The 15,551-nt window shown below is 39.9% G+C and overlaps 1 protein-coding gene across 3 annotated transcripts in view; it reads left to right on the top strand.

Moving 5' to 3' along the window:
- Positions 1–15,551, top strand: part of XPO1 (exportin 1) — a 33,920-nt gene that overhangs the window by 1,224 nt on the left and 17,145 nt on the right. For 2 of the 3 annotated variants that reach the window (XM_032682355.1, XM_032682357.1), the window contains exons 2-4: positions 2,536–2,667; positions 6,280–6,381; positions 11,145–11,217. In XM_032682355.1, the coding sequence (XP_032538246.1) occupies positions 2,542–2,667; positions 6,280–6,381; positions 11,145–11,217 (301 nt within the window). In that variant the 5' untranslated portion in view covers positions 2,536–2,541. Of the gene's footprint in view, positions 1–1,346; positions 1,499–2,535; positions 2,668–6,279; positions 6,382–11,144; positions 11,218–15,551 lie in introns of those variants that run through there. The other variant, XM_032682356.1, reaches the window with a different exon arrangement.

The raw sequence follows: 15,551 nt of genomic DNA, 5'->3' as shown, positions 1-15,551 counted from the left end.
CTGTTGTGTTAAAGGTCCAGGGTCATCGAGAGTTGGGATAACTGTGTAAACAGTGCTGTAAATGCAGTTCTTTTGACCTTCGGTAGATGTCACATTCTTGCCATGTTGTAGGTTGTAGTTCAGATTTTTTTCTTTTTTTTTTTTCTTCTTTTTTTTCCCCCCAACTTTTCCTGTTTTGTTTCTGTTTCCCCCCTTTATTGGCAATTAAGAATTGATCAGCGGTGGTTCTTGGATCCAAGGTTTAAACCCGTTCCGGAGTTCGGGCGTGATGGGGGAGGGAGAAGTGTAGGAGTAGAGTAAATCAGAGATTATGAGCTCCATGTGGGTACAGTGTGAGGAGTCGGGTGCAGTCGGTGTTGCCCACAAAGCCGCCATTTCTGTGTTCCAGCTGCCGGGGAGGTGTAGGTCATTTCGAAGATAATGCTGGGAGTGGCGAAGGGCCCCTATTCAAAACATTTCCTTTCTGCTCCCGTGTGGTGAAATGACTTCTCCTGGCTCACGCGGCTCCTCCTTTGCCCTCTTGGGGCTGCGTGAAAACCACCGGGAGAGGCTCAGACCTGCAATGAATGGTTCCTACCTGAGGACATTTAGCGTAGTTTGGAAAAGCGCTTTCCCGGCTCCCGCTGGAGCCCTGGAGGCCAGATGTGGACAAAAAGGGGCGTGCCTGGAGCCTCGTGGCTGAGGGAGCATTGACTGCTCTGATCCCATCCACGGGGGCGCTTTCCTGCCTGTGCTGCTGCTCAGTGCCCTCTCCTCTGCCAGGTGACATTTCCAAGTGTCCTCCTGACTCAAAGGAATGACATCAACAATGAGCTCGGCCTTCCCTGCCGTTCCGTTTCTTGTTTCCAAACTTAAACGTTGCGATTTCGAAAACTTTAGGAGTTGGGGGGAGGGAGTGTTAATTAATTTTAATTTATTTTGGTTTTGCTTGATGTTCATTTCCTTCTGGTTTTCCAGGGAGATGTAAAAAGACTGGCTGATGTTGAAATGGAGCCCTCGAAATTAATGTAGTAATACTGACTTTTTAACTTGTAAATCCAATGAAAATATTTGGGTTTGAAGCTATTTTTATATATAGAAGTAAAAGAAATTGCTTGAGACTACTTGCAAGTAATGCATTTCTAAACAAAAGATTTTCCTTGTCTGAATGATACTGTAGGACTTTCACTTAATTAATTAGTAATTACAGGGGTTGAGGCACAGGTTTGTCTTGCTCTTTACTTTTGAGCATGGCTTAAATACATAAAGCATAAACCAAATTCTTCCTTACACATGGAGTTCTTTAGTGAGAGCAAATCTGACTTTGGGTTACCCTGAAGAAGGGGTTGACTGGGTGTGTGGGGTGTGTTTCTGGAAGAGTTTCAGGTTGTATCTCTCTGAGTATGCACGTGGCTCTAGTGAAACTTCTTCATTGATCCCGCAGTTGTCCAGACTTCTGGCTGTTTGAAAGAGCAGTTTTATGTGGAATTTGTACCTTTGCAGAGCTCTGAAAAAGGGGGTGAGTGGCACAGAGCTGCTGTAGAGGTGGAGGGTGGGATTATGTCTTAACAGTCACTGTGAGAAAAGGGCAGTAAACTTGATTAGGTGTCTCCAGCATGGGGTGTGTGTGTGAAAACGGTAGAGTATAATTTACCATACAAAATTTTATGGCTTCTGGCTAATTTTTCTTCTTTTCACAATTATCTTTATCTTGTACCAGTCTCTGGCTGGTAAAGCATCTTACATGCACACCCCACCTGACTCCCTTTTGCATAATATTGAGGCTGCTCTATCTAGGACAAAGAGTTAATGAGTGTGTCCCTGGTTTGAGGGGACCTGAAGCCTCCAGTAGAATTCCATTTGGGTTGGAAGTGGTCTCATGTGGTAAAGAGTAACCTGCTGATTTAACACTCCCTTTGCTTTGTGTTCTCAAAGTGTCCTACTTGGTTTCAGTGGTCATTTTTTACTTGTATGTAGTTAACTTGCAAGGTGGGTTTTTTCCCTCCCTCTCAAGTATTTGAAAAATGCCCTCTGGCTCATTTCTTGCTGCGTGTGTAGATCACGTTTCAGCTGCAGACCCAAAGGTTTAAAAGCTTTTAGGCCTCCTCTGAATGTGCCTGTTGGCCTTGGGAACTCGATATTGGGCTGAGATGGCCAGCGTGGGGTTTGGTTGTAATGATCCAAGGGGTTCCTACCAGCAAACTTACTGGTTGGCATGTATTTCAGGACTAGTAGGGCTTGATACTTGCTTTGAAATAACTTCCAGGGTGCTGATAATGCAGCCCATTGACTCTTGTTAAGTGTTTTACCTGTTGAAAGCCCTGAGAGATGAGTTGGGGCAGTAATGTATGAATTGTTTGGGGAAAAAAAAAAGGCAGTTTATCCTGGTGTGTTCCCCCAATCAAAGCAGGGTTGGATTCAGTGCTACCTGCTACTGCAAACATCAGCATCTCACTTCAGTGAGATGAGCTGAGTTGAAGCACTTGCTTTGCAGCTGCACCTGAGAATAATTTCTTACTGATTGATCCTTATTTTTTTTTCAAATTTATTTTGCAGTAATCTATGCCAGCAATTATGACAATGTTAGCAGACCATGCAGCTCGTCAGCTGCTGGATTTTAACCAGAAACTGGATATCAATCTCTTGGACAATGTGGTGAACTGCTTGTACCATGGAGAAGGTGCACAGGTAAGGTGGGCTTGGAACCTGCTCTTATTGACCATGTTTAATCTTATAACAAATCAGTTAAAAAACCAGATAAAAATCAGTCATATCAGTGAATTTACTGTGCTGATGGCTGGCATGTCACTGAATTCCTATTGTGAAATGACACTTAGAGAAATGTTTGGGGGGTGTGTTCATTTCTAGCTTGCCTTCTGCTGTTGAGAGGTGGTGGCAAGTTCACTTCTGCTTTGCAGCTCACCTTTTTCTGACTTAGTTCTTCAGGAAGGTCTGAATTACCTGTGACTTGTTATCATGGACAGGATCGTGAAGCCATAAATTCAACGTTGGCTTCGCTGAAAAATTGTATTTAACAGAAAAATCTTAGTGGTGTTATTACTCTGTGTTTACAAAGAAGCATGTCACACACTTTTAAGAGAAGAGTTTGTTTCTCTCTTGTGTCTGGTCTTTTTTTTGCCCATTGCTGTTTGCACAGGTAGTTCTTGCACTATTTGGACTTTGTGCAGATTGTGACTTATTAAGTTGAAATGTAGGGACTGTGTGCATTTGTGTCTTTGCACATATTACCTTGAAAGTGAATCTTGTGTTGCTTTTATCTATTTCTTGAACTGTTTTGCAAGTGAGACTTAAATGTTGAAAGCAAGTATTGCTACGAGGTTGTTGGCACAGTTCCTCCTCTGGCAGATTTTAATTGTTCATGCTCAACAAATCAGGAGTTTGTGTCAGGCATCTCTTACTAAGATAGTCTTGCACAACAATAAGAAGTGAATTAAATGAGACAAAGTAGCTGATGCTTTTCTATTCCTTCCAGCTGTTAGAATAAACAGCAATATACTTGCTTTGTGTATCTGTTTAGGGGGAAAAAAAAGCTTTTCTAAGGCTTATTAATGTGAATTCCTACAGGTTTTGAAGTACCTCGCTGTGATTTGAAATATTTTCATTTTGAGTGTCCTAAATTCAAATAGGCACTTGCTGTAGTTTTTTTTTTTAATGCTCAAATGGCAGAAAACTGCAATTTTCTGAGCTAGTATTTTTTGCCTTAAAAGTATGGACTTGTGAGCACTTGTTTTGTGATGTATTTGTTTACTGCCTTACAAAACAACTGATGTTTAGAGCGTTGCTTGGTTTAAAAAAGTTGGGAAGGCTTATAAGGAAAATAAAAGATTAACACTGAAGACAATGATCAAATTGCCATTGTTCTGGCATTGGGAGAAGTTGCTTCACTTAAAAAAGCTGGATATGGTCTCCAGTGTTTAGAAAATTATTGCTATAAGAAGGAAAAATTCAGGAGGTGGTGCCTGACTGGCAAAAGTGAATTATGATGTAAACTTATTTTAAATACATGTACTAGCATGTGTCACCTCAATGAAAACTTGTTTAGCTGTTTCAGTACGTTTCCAAAGGTGGAGACATTCCAGTCAGTCTGAGCTTTTACCTCTTCCAGGGAGTTCAAAGGTTCCTGCAGGAAAAGATGGTTCTCTGTGCAGTCTAAGAGCTCAAATCAGAAAAGGTGACAGGGAAAGACAGAAGTTGAGGAAACTAAATATTAAAATTGGGACATTAGCAATGGTTTGCCTGGGCTAGATTAGGGTAATGTTGGGGTAAAACAGGTTTAAAATGCAACCTGGATGGCCTGTGCTGAACTTGCTTTCAGATTCACCTGTCTCCTCCTCCTGCTTAAATCTTATCTCTGCTTGCAAAACTGTTATCTGCTCATCTGTATTAGGCAAGAAAGAAGCTATTTTCTCTCCTAAACCTTGAAATATTTTTCTCTTCTTAGCTTTTTTGGGTATACTTGCTGAAAAGAATGAATGTGTCCCCACCCTAGTGCAACACATGACTAAGGAGATTTCAGACAACTCATAGGTGGTTACCTGCTCTCATCCCAGACTCTTTAATTCCAGTGAGCTGTTAGATCTTCACATGGCCAGAAGGATTATTGGCTGATTTCTTTTTGGTACCAACAACACCACTGAGACTTTGTTCTTGACTGAGCATGACTGTTAAATTTATACTGCTCAGAAACTGCAGGAGTTGGTGTCCAGAAAGGGGAGGGGTTAGAGGATATGAGAGTGAACTTTCCAGTGTTTGGGAGAGGGACATGGAGTGTCTGCAGTTTGTTGGTGTTGAAATATGATCCTGTGACATGTCACCAGTATTAGAAGCAGAAAGGAGGCCAATATGAAAACACACTTTCAGATTGAACCTGGAAGTAATGCAGCTATTCCTTCCCTCTTTAAACTGTATCGAAAGTGCTGATTTATTATTTTTTTTTTTTTACTCTGATACCATACTGTAACAACATGGCTCCTCTGCTTGTGGTCTCCAACAGAATATTTGTGTGGTACTTGTCCATGTCAAATCTGCAGGGACTTCCCTGCTTGTCAAAGTCAGTGTCAGACTGGGAATTGCACCACTGGGCTCATTTATACCACGTAGGGATGCCAGGATTGTTCAGATATTTTAGATATTTTTGCTCTTTGCTGTTGTGGCTTCCAGTTTTAATTTGTAAATCCCATTGTACATATCTAGATTTTGGGTCTTGATTGGGTTTCTGTCTTACTGAAAATACTGTTTTCTTATACCAGTTGATGATTAGCTCAAGTGTCTTCTTGGAGCAGACTAGAAAACCTGCATGGCTGTAGTAAGTTCTAGCAGCTGAAGTTAATCCTAGAGCAAAGCTTTAACTGCTTTGTAATTCTGTTGAATTGGCTCTGCAGTGCAGTGAAAGGATGAACTAATTTCTGTTAGTTGTGATGTAAAATGTTCCTTTGCTTGGTAAGGCAGTGTCTGATGCTTGTAGGGGCTATAATTTACAGTGAGATTTGTCAGTACACTGCACTTCTGGAAACAGTAAACAGCATTTTGGCTCCCTAAAAAATGCTTATGGACATCCAGGCTTTTGCAAAGTGTGGCTGAGATGAATCCAGCTGTTCCAATTGCTTCAGATGAGGTTTTGCAAGTTCCTGAGACCACAGCACCTTGTACAATAATTGATAATGTCAGTCCCAAGGAAGAGCAGACCATTAGCATGACCAGCTCCCTTCCTCCCCCCCAGTCAGTGTTATTCCTGTTTTGTGAGCTGTCAGATGCACCAAGGATTCCTCAGCAGCAGGGATTGGAGACCTCTAATGCTCTTCTCCTGCATTCTTCAAAATAAAACCTCTTAATTCCTACATCAACAGCTTTGCAGCATGATGCAGCACTCCTTAAAGCTGGCACTTTATAGGGGTGTTTCCACTGGAACTAGAAAGTTTGGGTGCCCTTGAATGAAGTTTTATCAAGATGACTTTGTGAGAGGGGAGAAAACGTCAGTCCCTAGTATATTTTCCCTGTAATGTGTGATGTTCTCACTGCTGGTCTGGATTCATTGAGCATGGAAGAATAAAAGTAATTCCTGTCTTGCATCAGTGGCTTTTGGAGTTTGGTTGGTTATAAACTTCAACTGGCACACAAGGAGGCTTAAGGGACTTGTTTCTGCTGGTTGAGCTCTGCCTAACTCTTGGATAAAGGATTTAAAGAAGTGCTCCATGTTAATGTCTTCACTGAGAGTATGTAATTTCTTAAATAATCTCATGCTAACACCTTTTTTTTTTTTTTAATCAAATTTGCTTTTAGCAAAGAATGGCACAGGAAGTGTTGACGCACTTAAAAGAACATCCCGATGCGTGGACAAGAGTTGATACAATTTTGGAGTTCTCTCAGAACATGAACACCAAAGTAAGCAAATCAACTTTTATTTATTCAGTTTTCCTCTTTCTTCCATTCATAAACTTTGAGGAAGGTATCTCATTTCTAGCCGTAGGCTTTCTTGATTCGAACCACATTTTTTTTTTAATTGCCTTGTTCTCAAAGTTGGCTTTAAACAAGAATTGTAAATGGACAAAAGTATTTAGCCCTCCTTTTACATTGACAAGAGTTCCCCCCTCCCCTCTTTATTTTTTTTTTTTTTTTGAGGATGAGCTAAATTGGAATCCCAAGATTTTTCTCAAGGCACCTAAAAGCATTATGCCAGTTCCAAAGATTGGTGTGTGCCTGTGGACATCTGAGTCATAATTCTCCTGGAGCCACATTTTGTCCTTGGGGAAGTGCTTGGCTGTTTGAGATCACAATTAAAAGCCACATGCACGTAACTGAGGAGAAAATTTGTCCCTGGGAGTGTTAAAATATAGAAACCTTTAAGATTTTGAGCAGTCAGTGAAAGTTAAACACCCCAAACTCTGTAGTGTGAGATCAGTCTTTGCTGCTGTGCAGAACACATGTGCTTTGTGCTGCTGTGTGAAACTCAGCCATTGTGGTAGAGACTAAAAGGGGCACCAGTCAGGGCTTTTCCTACAATTTTAAATGCTTTGCCTTAAGACTTCTTAAGCTTGAACCGAAAAGTCGATCAAAATGTGTTTTCACTGTCTTAAGTTGGATTATTATCTCAGATAACTGACATGCATGTTTTTCTGCTGGATACACACTGTGTTCAAACAGAAAAAAGTCGTGGTTGGATGGTTTCTGAAGTCCTGTGATATTCATGAAGCAGTTCCATTTTTTTTTTTTTTTCCTTGCTCTCTGAAGTTGAAGGGAAAACAGTTTAAAGAACTTCCTCAAAGTAACACCTTTAAGCACCTTTAAGTAACAGTGTTTGCCTGTTTGCTTGCCTGGTAAACTTTGCTTTTTATACTGACAGACATTACTAATGTTTAAGTTGATTTATCGACAGTATTTTTAAAAACTCAAAATTTGTCTTGTGAAAAATGAGATGATTAGAGGAACAGAAAGAAAAGCAACAGGTAAAGAATTCTTCCATTTACCTAAAATTTGCAAATGATTTGGTGCCTAAATTTATGCACTCTGACATTTGGCTTTTATGCAATCATAATTTTTTTCTTTAATTAAAGCTGTTAACACTACCTGATATTAATCATAATGTTCCATTATGTTGATTGCTTGTAATAGGAAGAAAAGGGGTGTCTTCCTGTGCAACTTGACACAGCTAGGCTTTGACGGCAGGCCTCCACAAGGTCTACCCTTTTGATTCCCTTTAACTGAATTCTGTTCATCAATTGTTTTTTTTTTTTTTTTTTTTTTTTTTTGTTTGGTTTTTTTTTTTTGGTTCTTGGGAGGTGGGAGGGAAAGGGATTCGGTGCATAAAAATAAGTAATAAGGGTGCCAGAGAAATTTCTACCATAGGGATCGTTTTTTCGTGCCTTTTTGGTTTGTTTGTTGGGTTTTTTTTGGAGTTTTTGCTGTTACCTGTCCCTCATCTTCATAACTGGGCAGTGAATTAGAGAGTTAGGAATAAGCAAAGCAAGAGCAAAGTATTGTTGATAAAATTGTCTTAACCTGTTTTTAATCAGTTGATTAAAAATCCCGTAGTTCAAGTGGCAGAACTTTGTAAAATAGGTGTCAGCGACTTTTTGGGGGGGGCTTGTGTGTCTTCACTGTCAGGGGAATAGAAATAATTAGACCTATCAAATCAAATGAAGCTTAAAAACAAAGTAATAAACCTTGCAGGTTGATGAAACCCTTCCAATGGTATGGGAAGAAGGATGTGCAGGTGAAGGTTGTACTGTTGAAATAGTTGATTAAAAATCTGATAGTTCAAATGCCAGCACTGTGGAATTCGTGTCAGTGATTTTTGGGGGGTTTAGTGTCTCTAATTATCGAGGAAGTATAAAAAAAATTAGAACCATCCAGTCAAATGTAGCTTAAAAACCAAGTAAAAAACCCCAAAGGCCCCTTGCAGGATGTTCAGGCAGGCTGATGAAATTTTGGAATTGGTGTCAGTGACTTTTTTGGGCTTGATGTGTCTTAATTGTCAGGGAGATACAAGAAATCAGACCCATCAAATCAAATGAAGCTTAAAAACAAACTAAAAAAACCTTGCAGGTTGTTCAGGCAGGTTGATGAAACCCTTCCAATGGTATGGGAAGAAGGATGTGCAGGTGAAAGTTGTGCTGTTGCAGCACTTGATGAAAAACCTGATAGGTCAGATGGCAGAACCGTGGAATTGGTGTCAGTGATTTTGGGGGGTTTAATGTCTCTTAATTATCAGGGAAGTATAAAAAAATTAGAACCATCCAGTCAAATGTAGCTTAAAAACTAAGTAAAAAACCCCAAAGGCCCCTTGCAGGATGTTCAGGCAGGCTGATGAAGTTTTGGAATTGGTGTCAGTGACTTTTTTGGGCTTGGTGTATCTTAATTGTCAGGGAAATAGAAAAAATTAGAACCACCAAGTCAAATGAAGTTTAAAAACAAAGTAAAAAAAAAAAACTTTTCAGGATGTTCAGACAGAACGAAGAAGCCCTTCCAACATGGTATGGCAAGAAGGATGTGCAGGTGAAAGTTGTATGCAAAGGTTTATTTATTCCTGCTCCTGTTCAGTTTTATATGTGAGTACAAGGAAAAATGAGTATTTTTTAGGACTGAGGAAGAGGTGAACAGGACACTGAAGAGGGCAGAGCTGAAGTCACACGTGTAGAGAAGGAGTAGAAACCTCGACAGCATGAACCTGGTTCAGGGTTTAAGGTCCATGAATCTAAATGAGATATTTGAGCAGATAATGAGGGATAGGTGTGGCAAATTGCTGGAGGTGTCTGTCCTTTTCTTGACTCGAGGAAATACCAGCTAGGGGAAAAAAAAAAAAAAGACTTAAAGATGAGGTCTGTCCTTAGTTTGTCCTCAGGCTTTTCATTTAACTTTGGTCACCTAGTGCTTCTATAGAGTTAAACTAGACTTGCCATTCTGGTTAATGGTTATTAAGCTAATAATAAGCTGGTTATTAAGATAAATAAGCTCACTTATGGAAAGAAGTTTGAAAGCAAAATTAACATTTTTGGTTAGCTGTCACCTGAAAGAAATATTAATGTGTACCTATAGAATATAGACATTTAACTAGGGTTCAGATCTGCCTCAGGAAAGTTAGCACTGTCTGATGTAAATAATCATCCTGTCAACACTGTTAGGGGCTTTTGTAAGTATATTTTGTATTGTGAGCCTGGATCAGTTGCAGATGTGCCTAAAAATTTACAGCAGGGGCTGAAATCACTTCCTGGGAAGCATTTAGCTTAACAATGCTTTTTTCATGAAAATTCCCATGACTTCATTTAGCTTTTCTGTCAGATAAGTCAATTTACAGGTTCAAATCTAGCTGATAAACTTTTGCTGCTGGCCGTGGAGGAAAAAAATTACCCTGCCAACTTTCTGTAATCCATGTTTTATTTTTTTTTCTTGGTGCCCAAGATTTGGAAGGTGACAGAATATTTTACAGATGCAGGGATGTGCACGTGGAATCTCCTGGGAAGTGGGGTCAGGCAGAGAAGCAAAGGGCTGTAGGTTATGTCAAGATGAGAACAGCAAAAATGCCATTTTAATGCAATGTAGGTTGGGACAGTCTACATTGTGTTTTTTGTAACGAAACCCAAGTTTCCATGATCCCTTTGGTGGAAATGCTACTGATCCTACTTTGTGTAACAACTAACCATTTTAAAGAGGAACTCTTATTCTCAGCCAAACTTTGAACTGTGAAAACTCGAGTTTACCTTTCAGGCATTTGATGTGATGTGTTTTTTTGGGGTGTTTTTTTTTTTTTTTTTTTTTTTTTCTTCCTAATCCACTGCAGATAAAGTGAAGGGGAAACTCCTCGTCCCCTTTTCTCTCCTGTCCATTCATGCTAATGGGGTTTTACTAATTAAAGTTCTTTGATATCATCACAAACTCCTTTCCCTGTTACTGTGAGTTGGCAGTAGGGACAAATGGGCAGAGGGAAATGACCTTTTTACTGATTTCTGGGCAAACATAACGGGTTCCATAGGAAGGAATTCCTGAAAGGTAAAATGATTTCCAAGAGCTTATTCACATTTCTTTAAATTGTTCTTTGACTGAGCACAAAAGTTCATCTTTAAATAGTAGAAAATAGCTGCCATATTGGGGTGGGTATTGAAATAAAATAAACCTGTGGGTTGTCTTGCTGTTCCTAAAGTAACACACCAGTGAAGTGTGGGAAATACTTTTCTTTAGGAAGTGCCAGTGTCAGGACATGTGATGCTAAGACAAGATTTCTTTTTTTTCCAGCTCTTAGAGGAACAATAGGAAGCTTGAGACACCATCCAAGCTGCTAAATATTTTAGGAGCCTGGTTGTGTTAATACTCAGACATAGGAGCAGTCATTTATGATGCAAATTCATATTTGGCTGCTGCTTCTCCAGATATCCAAAATTGTCTGCCAGAGGGCTTGTCATTATTGGTTTTTCCCCCCTCCTGGTGTGAGCATGATCAAACAGCAGGACATAGTATAGCCAAGAATAAACCAAGAAAATACAATGCATGAAACCTCAGTAAATGGGTGAATAGACATATATTTTTAATAAAATCGTTAGCTTAATAATCTTGAAGCCTTAGATGTTAAGTGTGAATGTCTGGTTGAATGAGAGTCCTGAAAGCTGGTTAGTCCTACAGTAATGTACTCACATTTTGTTCTTCTCCAATTTCAGTATTATGGGCTGCAAATCTTGGAAAATGTGATAAAAACAAGATGGAAGATTCTTCCAAGGAACCAGTGCGAAGGTAGGGAGGGATTTTTCTTCTCCTCATAACTTTGGTATTAACTGAGATTCAGACTGTCAGTCCCTGTGTAAGTAGTTTTCAGCTTCAAATACAATTTTAGTGACTTTTTGTCCTGTTGTGAGATTACCTGAGCTTTCCTGGATGATGAAACCACATCTTTCCATTTTGTGATCGTGGTCTCAGTGGGGTGGTGAGCACCTGAAGTTCTTTAAATTTGGGGAAAAAGGTGTGACTGATGGTTTTGAAACATCTGTGGTGAGCTGCTGGTTTGGAGGTAGAGGCTTTGATTTTTCTGTTCTTGGCACAGGAGGTTTCCTTCAGCCTCTCTGGGCTGTGTGTGCAGCCCCAGCAGGGTTCTGTCATGTCCTGGTAGACTCTGGGCTCCACCTGGGAGCCTTGTGTAACCTTTTTGAGTTATTTTAAAATAGAAACACTAAGGAAATGCACAGTTTTACCTATTAATGGTCACTCATTCTAGGCAGTGTGATTCTCCAAAGTTGGTTTTAATGCATGTGAGTGTATATAAACAGGTTATGTATAGATTGCTGTAACTGGTGCAGTGTAGGGTAGTTAACCTGCATCCTCCCATCACTGCAAGGAATCTGAAAGTCTTAAAATAAATACTGTTTAGTTTATGGGGGTTTTTTTACCTCCCTCATAGGTTGCAGTGTGTGCTGGCTTTTAGCTGTTGGCTGTAGTAAATGGAGGTGCCTCAGTGGTACAGGATTGGTGCTTATTCAAGTGGTTTTGTGCCAAGTCATCGGAACTTGGACTTCAAAACCGCTTTAAATTCTTGGTACTGAATGTTGTCACCATTCTATACTTGGCTTTTTATTAAAGGCTGCTTTTGGAACTCACTACAGTTACTCCAAATCTCTTGTGTTCTGCTGTGAGCTTTTATTAAATTTTTGCTGCCAGTGCTTAGGTCCTGAACTATATTATTTAAAACAGAAGAGTAAATGGTGATGAAAATACGTGTAGAGAGAGACTTCCACATTTTTGTGCTTGGTGCTCACCTATCCCCCCATCCCACAGATAAAGTGTAGCTCTCTTGGAAAGCAAAAGTGAAAGTGGAGTTTCCATTCATTCTGCTGTTTGACTGGAAGGTTTTTAGGGAACAGCTTCAGCTGAGGCCCAGACTCTACTGTGCCCTTTTGAGACACTAAAACAACACCTTAGTTAACTAAAGTTAACTCTTCTGTGTGCTTTTAATAATTGGAGTGTCTCAACTTAGTAGTATCTGGTTGCACTCCTGACTCTGAGCACTTATAGTTTCAGCATTTGGAAGTTGTTCTCCTCCCAAGTTTTTTGCTGGGAGAGCAGAGCAGGAAGAAAGGAAGGAGTTGTGGTAGAATAATTGACAGGGAGATGTTCTTACTTGCTAGTTTGGAACTGAACAAGTGCCAGATCCAGGATGTAATCCAGTAATTTTAAGTCTTAGAGACACTCAGGGCATAGAATAGCTGAGAAGTGGTGGTGGACGAGGTCAAGAGCTACCATGACTAGAGATTGATAGATTACAATGCAAAATAAAGTTACTGTCTGTAGCTGTGCAATCAGCTTGGGGTATTTTATTCTTAACTTTTCCTGACTTCCATACCTCCAGAGAGGGGAAAAATCCTTCCTCCTGTTTTAGGGGAACTGGGTCAGCTGGGTTTTACTCTTGTGGTTTCTCTTGTACCTCAGCAGAAGAAGAACCAAATGTTATTTCGTGTGCTGTGGCATTTGAGCCATCCTGGCCTCAGTGATGTGGGAGGCAGAATCTGTTCCATCTCTAATCCAGTTTAATCTGGTCTGTGGTGGTGGTTTTTTGATTTTTTTTTTTTTTTTTTTTTTTATTTTATTTTTGGCTGATGGTACTGACTGGTACAAAAGAACTGCTGCAGAGCTCATTCAGGTGGTTTGATTACCTGGCAGATTGTAAATTGAGGTTCCCTTGACTCCAGTTGTTCTTTGGTTGACAGGATTTTCCCGTTTGAAGTGTAACTAATGAAATGTGTGTGCAGGAAACTGAAACTCAGTCTGACAGAGGAATGCTCAGTGACAAAGGAAATCATGCAGGGTTCAAATCTGTTAAGTTTTACCTCGTATCTTAATTTATAAAAGATGTCTTCTACGTGTCTGTTTGATTTGTGTAGTAAATGCACCTGACAAATCTTCCTCTTGGTTGGGATGAAAGTAAAGGCATTTATGAGAAAAATGCTGTTTCCCCTTTGTGGTCTTTAGGAGTTGAAGTTGAGCAGAACTGAATTAAAGCGTCAGTGAATGAAAAAGTTTTCGAAACAACTTCCCTGAAACTTGTTGGGGGAAATAAAACAATGTTGTTAATTACAGAGCCTGAACTGTAACTTTTATTTTTAGATTTTTTTTTTTGGTTTTTCTCAGCTGTACCGTCAGAATGACTTGAATTTAGCCAGAGGTTTATTGCTGCTTCTGTCTGAGTGCTGGGAGGTTTCAGCTTCCAGCCTGGAATTCCAAGTGCAAGTAGGAGAATGCTTTCTTCAGATGTGTTCTTTAGGCTTGAAGCTCAGTTCTGCAGTTTGCTTCTATTTTAAAACACCTCTTGGTCTTGAGCTTTTCTGGCCCTACCACCTTTTTAAACTTCAGTGAAAAGTTGTTCTGTTCCTCAGGTGTCGTTGTTTGAGAATTGTAAAAGTTCATTTGTATCTTTCCATAATTATAAAGCAGGAACTTGGCAAAACAATCAGTTTACAATTCTAAAATACTGATGTGATTACTCTGCTTTTTGTTCTTGATTTATTTTTTTTGTTTGTTTGTTTGCTTTTGGAGTTGGCAGTTTGAACCAATAGGTTTTGTAGACAAAAGTGGAGTTTAAGGGGTAAAATTCAGTGAGATCAGATGCCTGGCCTGCATGCTCAGCCTTGAGACAAGACCAGAGTGATGGGTTAGACTTGATTTTGTGATTTATTTAGTCCTCCAGGGAGTGCTTGGAATGGCTCTCACATGTACACAAATGATGTCATGTGGTTTTCATTCAGTCCTCGCTCAGGGAGTGACATATTCCAGAACATCCCAAACAGTGCTGAACTTGGCTTGTTTCCAGGGTATTGTACCATCACTGCCAAAGTTCTCACTTTATTGAGGTGATATGAAATTGCTTTAAACTCTGATATCCTTTGGAGTCAATTGTTGCATAATACTCACAGAGGATGGCATTTATTAAAGTGCTGTGGTCTCAAAAGGATTTTGTGACAGTGTGAAAACCTGCCTGGGAATAAAAGAATCCTGGTCCTCAGTTCAGTGATACATTTCATTAATCCTGCATTGTGAAATGAAATTCTGTTCCTGCAAACAGAGAGAGAGCTTGTCTGGAGTGTTTGGAGTTGCAGTGGATAAGCACTTCTTCATTATGAAACCCAAATTACTTGTACAACTTCTCACTTGCTTTTTTTTTTTTTTTTATTCATTTCAAAATGAGAAGTGTTCAGAGAGAGGCAGTTCAGTGTCTCCCAGGAAGGCCCTGGAGTTGAGAGTAAAGCTTTTTGATGTAGTGGAAGCTGCTGTAGAAGAGGTTTTTCTGTGGAGTGATTGGATATTTTAATGGAAATTTCTGGCCTGGCTTCATGAAGAGATGATTTTTAATTCTCTGTGTAATGAAGGGGGAATGAACTACATGGCACTTCTGTGTCTGTGTGGGAAGGCAGACTCTTTTCCAGAGTTTTCATGACTTTGCTGTTTTAAAGCAAAGAGATTATGGCTTGATTTGGTTCACCACTAAGGGGCAAAGATGATTTTTGGGACAACACGGGAAAGCACTGTTAAAGACTAAAAATAAGATGGTATTTTAACCACGTTTTGGGACTATTTAAACAACTTAGTGTAAGTGTGAATGCATACAAACATCCCCAGAGGGGACAACTTGGCTTCAGCATTTGAAATTCTAATTTTGTTCACAAAATAACGCTGAGTTACGTTGCCCACCTGCTTCATTTATGCCTATTGTTCTTCAACATAAGCAGAGAATTTATTAATTTTAGTAAATGAGCATGAAAATTAGCGTGAACTCATATCTGCAGCATCAGCCAGAGGAATTTTCAACACTTGTGAAATGTTTGTGCTCCACAGAAAAGGTTGTGTGTGAGTTCATGGTTACCTGCTGTGTTTGGGCAGGGCAGGAACTCCTGTGCTCAGGGTGCAGAGGGTACATGAGATGTTATTGCTTCTCAGAGCACATCCAAAGGTTAAACTGTAGGATATTTCTCAAGTTTAGACCCCAGAAATTGCTGATGTTGGATATCCTGATGTTCCTCACTGTCCCAGCTCAGCTCAAACCATTGCACAGCTCACCTGGGAAAACAACTTTCCCTCTGGGA

The sequence above is a fragment of the Chiroxiphia lanceolata genome, chromosome 3 (genome assembly GCF_009829145.1).
Source record: "Chiroxiphia lanceolata isolate bChiLan1 chromosome 3, bChiLan1.pri, whole genome shotgun sequence".
In the NCBI taxonomy this organism is placed as follows: domain Eukaryota; kingdom Metazoa; phylum Chordata; class Aves; order Passeriformes; family Pipridae; genus Chiroxiphia; species Chiroxiphia lanceolata.
Note: the sequence above shows the minus strand (reverse complement) of the source record. Positions and strands in the feature narration are given on the sequence as shown.